This window comes from Lonchura striata, chromosome 23 (genome assembly GCF_046129695.1).
Source record: "Lonchura striata isolate bLonStr1 chromosome 23, bLonStr1.mat, whole genome shotgun sequence".
Taxonomy (NCBI): Eukaryota; Metazoa; Chordata; class Aves; order Passeriformes; family Estrildidae; genus Lonchura; species Lonchura striata.
The window spans coordinates 9849158-9856983 of NC_134625.1; the positions used below are offsets into that span (position 1 = coordinate 9849158).

The 7826-nt window shown below is 49.2% G+C and overlaps 1 protein-coding gene across 7 annotated transcripts in view; it reads left to right on the plus strand.

Moving 5' to 3' along the window:
• The window catches only part of NCAM1 (neural cell adhesion molecule 1), a 93804-nt gene extending 90145 nt beyond the window's left edge, over positions 1 to 3659 (plus strand). For all 7 annotated transcript variants that reach the window (XM_021529990.3, XM_077788028.1, XM_021529992.3 and 4 more), the window contains one exon: positions 916 to 3659. In XM_021529990.3, the coding sequence (XP_021385665.2) occupies positions 916 to 1030 (115 nt within the window). In that variant the 3' untranslated portion in view covers positions 1031 to 3659. The remainder of the gene's footprint in view (positions 1 to 915) is intronic.
• The last annotated feature ends 4167 nt before the right edge of the window (positions 3660 to 7826 follow it).

Genomic DNA, 7826 nt, shown 5'->3' on the forward strand with positions numbered 1-7826 from the left:
GCCCACGGGGCTTGGCCTGGAAGGTGCCAGGAGGAGAGCAGGAGTAGTGCCGGGGGGGCAGAGGAAGGGAAGCTGGGAATCGATCAGGGATGTGTTGTTCTTCAGGCTCTTGGGCAACTTTGTCTGTCCTGGGTTATTCCTTCATAAGCAAGAGCAGAAATAGCCCAGTTTGGTGCAGAGAGCTCTCCTCACAGTGCTCAGTGAGCACAGCCCCCAAATCCCATCTCCTGCAGGTCAGAGGAGCCTCAGGGCTCACTCGGGGTCAGGCTGGGCAGCAAGCAGTGCCCTGTGGGAGGGTGACAGCACTGGAACCTCTGGAGTTGTCCTCAGGTTGGCAGGGAGGAGGCAGGAGCAGAATGAGCCTGGCTGAGAGAGGGGGGAGCACCCTGAGCTGGGCAGGAGAGAGAGAACAGCAGCTGGGGGCTGGGGGAGGGTCCCAGCTGTGCTGCAGATGTTGGACTCTGCCCGGGCTGCCAGTTGTCACCTCTGGGCTGTGAAAACATCTGTGGCAGAATTCCTGTCTTCTGTGTTCCCCTTTCTGAAGCAGCCCGGGGATTTCAGGACTGCCTTCCCATAAGAACACCAAGAAATGGGATTGCTGCTAGATTGTCAGGGAGTTGGGGTGCTGAAGCCAAATCCTTCTGCAGCTGTGCCAGGTTTCCTTGCTGCTCCTTTTTGCAGCGCTGCAGCTGAGCCCTGAGCCAGGCCAGGGCAGGAAAAGCCAAAAGAAGTTAGCGTAGACCTAAATGAAGCAGGGTGTGGGAGCTGAGCTCGGTTCTTAGTTCTGCCTCGGGAAATGCTGGTTTTGTTCTCCCAGAGATCCGTTCCCAGCCCAGCACTCTTTCCCTGGGGCTGTCTCAGCCCAGGCTGCCTGTCCGTGCCTCTAAACCCTGTCCTTGTGGTGCTTCTCCCCAGGAAAATGCCAGCAGAGGACAAAGGCGCCGTGCAGGACAGCAAGAGCCCCCCGGCAGAGGTGAAGACGGTGCCCAACGAAGCCACACAAACAAACGAGAGCGAGAGCAAAGCATGATCAGCACCGGCAGAGGGGACGGCGGAAACCTTCACCCGAGCATTGAAATCACAACCCACACACCCATCTCATTCCTCTAGTGTCTGTTGCCTTTTTTTAAAACAAAAACAAACAAACAAACCAGAAAAAAATGCATAAATGGGGGGAGGGAGGGAATGTCTCTGTTTTCCTTTTCTATTTTTTTTTCTTTTTGGTTTTGGCTTGTTATTTTTTTTTTGTTTTGTTTTGATTTCTGTTTTTTGCTTTCGTTGAGATTTCTAGGAAGGTTCTATTAGTTGTGCACTTGCTTTTAAAAAGTAAAACATGTTAAAAACAGGGTTAAACCCATCACCAAATCAGGGCTCAGCTGGCCCTGTGTATATCCAAACAAGCAAACACTGCAATGCTTGGTTGCAGTGTGGTTGGGAAGCTCAAAATCAAGCAGTCCTAGACAAAAAAAAAATCACAAAAAAGACAAAAAAAAAAAAAGAAAAGAGACCCTGTTGTTTCCTTTGTTAGTATAGCAGAGATAACCACTGTGCTGCTGGGCACAGCTGGTGCTTAAAGAACAAAGTCCACAATTTATTTTTATACTTTTCAGTCGAGTTTGAAATATGTAAAGCCTCATAAATAAGTTATCATTTCTGTTCACCTTGTATCTGGTCAGTATGCAAAGTGTCTCGAGCTCTTTGTGACTGAATCCTGCTCGCCACGTTAGACCTTTATTTGGGGTTTATTATTATTATTATTATTATCTATTTTTTAGGAAGAATGCCAAAATTGCAGCTTTGGGGGATGTATTTCAATTTGCAGTATTCAGACTCTACATTTCTTTTCCAATTTTACGCTCAAATTTTTCTGTTGTTTTTTTTTGTTTTGGCCAACTTTGGTTCTTTCCAGTGTTTACAATTGACAGATATTTTTTTAACTTTTGTTGTGTTGAAATGGATGTGTAAAATAGCTGCCTTTTTCTTTTCTTTTTTCTTTTTCTTTTTCTTTTTTTTTTTTTGGGTTTTTCAGTCAATCCAGTCCTGTAGACACTAGGGTAGCAGCATGCTTGCTTTGCAAAGGGAGACATTTTCAACCATGGATGTTTACAGTAGTCGTTTCCCCTTTTCTCTTTTCTTAATTATTGTTATTATTATTATTATTGTTATTATTATTATTATTATTTCTTACTGGAGTAAGAAGAAAAAAGCGATGCTGGGGTTCGGTTTGGGGTTTTTTTGGGGGGTGGGGGTGTTCAAACCAGTTGCCACCAGTCAAGGGCTTTCTCCAGCAACCAACCCCCAAATTTTGGGGTGAGGGGGGTGCTGGAGAAAATCCTTCTGGGCTTAAATTTAGTTTGGAGTCCCTCGCTGGGCCTGGGCCTGACTGCATAAGAGAAATCTCATCTCTGCTTTTTTGGGACATTCTCAATCCCTTTCCTTCACGGAGCCCTCCCGAGCTCTGAGGAGCACCAGGGAGGTCGGACAGTTTGGGCTGGTCTGCCTCGGGTGTGTGAGCAAATCCAATGCTGATTGTGGCAGAGAATTCCAGGTGCAGGAAATCCCCATTGCAGGAAATCCCAATTTCAGCAGTTCCCGTTTCGGGAAGTATCAGTGTCAGTAAACACCAATTTCAGAAATTACCAGTTTCGGCAAATTCCAGTTTCGGCAAATTCCAGTTTTGGCAAATTCCACTTTTGGCAAAGATCAGTTTCAGTAAACACCAATTTTAGAAAATAACAATTTCAGGAAATTCCAATTTCAGCAGATTCCAAGATCAGAAAATTCCAGTTTTGGCAAATATCAGTTTCAGTAAACACCAATTTCAGAAAATTCCAGTTTTGGAAAATACCAGTTTCAGAAAATATCCATTTCAGAAAATCCCAATTCCAGTAAATTCCAATTTCAGCAAATTCCAGTTCCAGAAAATAACAGTTTCAGTAAACACCATTTTCAGTAAACAACAATTTCAGAAAATCCCGATTTCAGTAAATCCCAATTTCTGTAAATACCATGTCCTCTGACCCTAAAACTAAAGCCCAGGAACAAATTTTTTTTCCCCCCCAAAGATGCTGGGCAGGTTCCAGACCCTTCCTGCAGGTGCAGCTCCAGCAGGAGCTCCCTGGGACCCTCGTGGGATATCCTGGGCATCCTGCAGAGCTGGGCAAGGGCTGAGAAAATTAAATTATGGAAAAAATCAAATTATGGATGGAGGGGAGCTGATCAATGGGATTTATTACCAGGAATCGTGGAGCAACACTGAGATTTGGGGTGGGGGAGCTGATTAATGGGATTCGTTACCAGGAATTGTGGAGCAACACTGACATTTGGGGTTGGGGAGATGATTAATGGGATTTTTTATCAGGAATTGTGGAGCAACACTGAGATTTGGGGGTGAAAAGGAGCTTTGAGCAGAAGGAAGGCAGAGGAGTGTAGGGAGAGACCAGCCCATTGTATAGAGATATTCTTCCTGTTGGGGTTTTGGGTATTATTTACTTTTTTTTTTTAATTTTTATTTTATTTTATTTTCCCTTTTTTTTTTTTTTTTTTTAAATTCTACTTTAGATCTGCAAGCTTGTGCACTGTGGGTGCGTGACTATTTTAGTGTGAACCGTGTTTTTTGTCATAGTATTGAAATAATAAAAGCTTCAACATAGTTTGGATGTGGAAGGTGTAGCGCTAGTTCAGATTTGAGAAACAAAAATAAAAAAATATTCAGGAATTAAAATAATTTAAAATGGAAAGAGAACAACTCTTAGAGAGAGCAGAAGCTGTTCCATGAGAGAAGCAGGCCGAGGTGACTCGGAAGGAGGAGGGGTGTGGGGGCTGTGTCCTTGTGTTCCTTGGGAATATTCGCTCTGTTCCAGTGGCATCCCACCATTCCCAGCTGTGAGAAAATGCTCTTGCCATGTGCTGGCTCTGGGGTTTTCTGCATTTTGTTTCGCTCAGCTCCTGGGGTGCACGGGGGCAGGATTTTGGGCAGGATGGAGCCTCACCCCAAACCCAGCCCCTGCGTGAGCTGTCACAGCAGTGTCACTGATTCTGGGGACCTTGGTCCCGAGGATTCCTTTCTTTTCCCAGGAAATGAATCCATGAAGGCAGCTGGGCAGCAGCGGTGCCTCCATCCCACAGTTTGTCCCTTTTTGGTGCCTCCGTCCCACCGTTTGTCCCTTTTTGTGCCGAATTCGGGCTGGGTTTGTCACCTGTGTGCTGTAACCCCCAAAGCTGGTAGGAAACAGCACCGACCCCAAAACCTGCCCAGGGACCCCCAGCAGCACCTGCCAGCTGGGCTTGGGGGAGCTGCCCCACCTGGATTGTTGTTTTTGTCCCAAAAGGGGACGAGCTCAGAGCCCAGCCCAATGCCCGGTGACAGTCTGGGGGTGGCACTGCCTGGGTGTGAAGGTCCCTTCTAGCCCAAAGCTCTGCTTTTTTTGGGGTAGAAGCTCTGCTTTGGGATGGATGGATGAAGTTCCTTCCCTCCCCACACCTGGGCTGGGCTCCCATCGCCCCCAGCAGCCAAGAATTCCAGCTTCCATCTCCACCTGCCCCGATCCCAGCCAGCTGCAGCCTCAGGGCTGGGATCTGTCCCCTCGGGGGGACCACCTGAGGGTGGTGGCACTGCCGTGGCTGCTCTGGGGTCGGTGGCACTGCTGTGACCCTGTGTGCCCATCCCCAGGGTTGGTGGCACTGCTGTGGATCTGTGTTTCCATCTCCAGGGTTGGTGGCACTGCTGTGGTTCCATGTGCCCATCCCTGGAGTTGGTGGCACTGCCATGGCTCAGTGTGTCCATCCCCAGGGTCGGTGGCACTGCTGTCAATCCCAAGGTTTGGTGGCACTGCTGTCTATCCCTGGGGTTGGTGGCACTGCTGTCCATCCCCAGGGTTGCTGGCAGTGCTGTGGCTCTGTGCCCATCCCAGGGTTGGTGGCACTGCCATGGCTCAGTGTGTCCATCCCAGGGTTGGTGGCACTGCCATGGCTGCTCTGGTGCTGGTGGCACTGCCGTGGCTCTGTGTGTCCATCCCCAGAGTTGGTGGCACTGCTGTGGCTCTGTGTTCCCATCTCTAGTTCTGGTGACACTGCCATGGTTCTGTGTGTCCATCCCAGGGTTGGTGGCACTGCTGTCCATCCCAGGGTTGGTGACACTGCCGTGGTTCTGTGTGTCCATCCCAGGGTTGGTGGCACTGCCATGGCTCTGTGTGTCCATCCCCAGAGTTGGTGGCACTCCTGTGGCTCTGTGTGTCCATCCCAGAGTTGGTGGCACTGCCATGGCTCTGTGTGTCCATCCCAGGGTTGGTGACACTGCTGTCCATCCCAGGGTTGGTGACACTGCCGTGGCTCTGTGTGTCCATCCCCAGAGTTGGTGGCACTCCTGTGGCTCTGTGTGTCCATCCCAGGGTTGGTGGCACTGCTGTGGCTCTGTGTGTCCATCCCCAGGGTTGGTGGCACTCCTGTGGCTCTGTGTGCCCATCCCAGGGTTGGTGGCACTGCCGTGGCTGCCCTGCCTGTCCCCAGTGCCACAGGGGCGCTGCCATCTCGTGCTGCACCATCCGTACAGGTGACAATCGTGCCCGTCAGCTTCCCGAGTGGCGTCGTCTTTCCACACTTTTCTATGGAGCCTTCAGGCCCCACGTCGTTCACCACCAGGCTGTTTTGGTAGTTGTTCTCAGCCCCTCCATGGCCATCCTTCCCCAGCATTCCCTACTTTTGGGGGCCTTCTATCTTGTTAAAAAAAGAAAAAAACAAAAAATCTTTTTACCGAGTGAAACATCGACTCCACCTTTATCCCCATTCTCACTGGTGTAAATACTGATACTAACTGAGGATTTTGACTTTGCATTCTGTCAGAATACTGTGTTCAAATAAAAACGACATAAAAAAAAAAAAAAAAAAATCTGATGCCTGCAGTCTGCCCTTCTTTAGCTGCTCTGCCTGGTCCTGCTGCTCGTCCCACCTGAGTGGCACTAGAAGCACTTTCAGGTTTATTTCTTTGTCCCTCTATATTTATTTACTTATTTCCTGGAGGTAGCAAACACGAAAATGCTGTTTCACAGCTCCTGGAAAGCTTTTTCGCCCCCCAAAAAAGCACTTTTCTGTTGCCTGGCTGTGGAAAGCGTGACTGAGTGTTGGGTGTAAGAGGTGACCTCTGCCCAGCCTGAATTGGGTGCCTGCACTTATTGAGGTTTGAATGTGATTAATTTCTTCAATTAATTCATTTTAAAATCTTGATATTTTTTTCTAAATTCTAGCTAAAAAATTGACCAAATGCCCCACTTTAATTGTTTTTACTCTGGGGGTTATGGGGAGGGGAGGGTTGTCTTACCTTCACCAATTCTGACAAAATAGAGTGGATTCTCACACCCAAGTTCCCGTTTAGCTGAAAAAGAGCTTTTTAATCACTCCCCAACCATCTGATTTAAAAACCAGCAGCTGCTTTCGAGTGAGGGAGCACCAACTGGCCCAAGTCCCTGGCTGGGGTGGAAGGGGAGGTGCCGGGGCTGCCCCTGGAGGTTTGGGGCTGCCCCTGGAGGTTTGGGGTTGCCCCCAGAGATTTGGGGTTGCCCTCTCTGGGCTCACAGACCCCTCAATCCCCCCGGCCCCTGAGCATCGTGCCAGCCGGGTGGGACCTGTCCCTGCCTCTGTCTGGCTCCCTGCTGCACCCTCTGAACCCGGAGGAGCTCAGGGGTTCCTCCCTCCTCTCCCACAGGAGTGAAAAGGGATTTTCCTGCCCCTGGAGCCGGGACTGTGCTCAGTGGTGAAACCACTGACAGATCCTTTGTTCAATCTTTGTGTTCCTTCAGCCGTTTTCTCAACCCTCAGACCTTTTAATTTCCATTTAATTGTCATTTTCCCTCGTCTCTCCCTCTGTTAAGGCCATGGCACCCGAGTGGCAGTGTCACCTTGGCTGAGTGTGGCTCCTTTTCCCGCGGGCTGAATTTGGGGTAAGTCTGAGCGGGGCTGGGGGGCTGGAGGGAGATTTTTGTGCTGCCTCTTCCTCTCATCCCTTCTGGAAATCATAATTATCTGGCCTTTTATCAGATAGCAGTATGTGAATATCGTGCAGGAGCTTCAGAGCATCATTTTAAGTGCTTTTTGAAGAGTTCAGGGACTAAAGGTGCCTCTCCCCTCTGCCCGTTCAGTGCTCCATGTGGCTTTATTCCCCAGGTTTTGTGGGGTAACAAATAAACCCCGAATTCCCGAGCATCTCACTGCCCCAGCTGTGGCCTCGTGGGTGTTTTTAGATGGACTCTGGGCTGGGAAAAACCTCTTTGGGATGGAGGGTGGTGTGGGCAGAGCTGCTGGCAGTGAGGGGAGGGACAGGAATTGTTGGGGTTTGGGGCATGAGGGGGAAAAGGGATATCCTGGCTGATCCTACAAGGAAAAGGGATATCCTGGCTGATCCTACAAGGAAAAGGGATATCCTGGATGATCCTACAAGGAAAAGGGATATCCTGGATGATCCTACAAGGAAAAGGGATATCCCGGCTGATCCTACAAGGAAAAGGAATATCCTGGATGATCCTACAAGGAAAAGGGATATCCTGGCTGTTCCTACAAGGAAAAGGGATATCCCGGCTGATCCTACAAGGAAAAGGAATATCCTGGATGAACCTAAAAGGAAAAGGGATATCCTGGATGTTCCTACAAGGAAAAGGGATATCCTGGCTGTTCCTACAAGGAAAAGGGATCTCCTGCCCAATCCTACAAGGAAAAAGGATATCCTGGATGTTCCTACAAGGAAAGGGGATATCCTGGCTATTCCTACAAGGAAAAGGGATATCCTGGCTGTTCCTACAGCCAAGGGGTGGAAGGAATTCTGGCTGCCTGCGGAG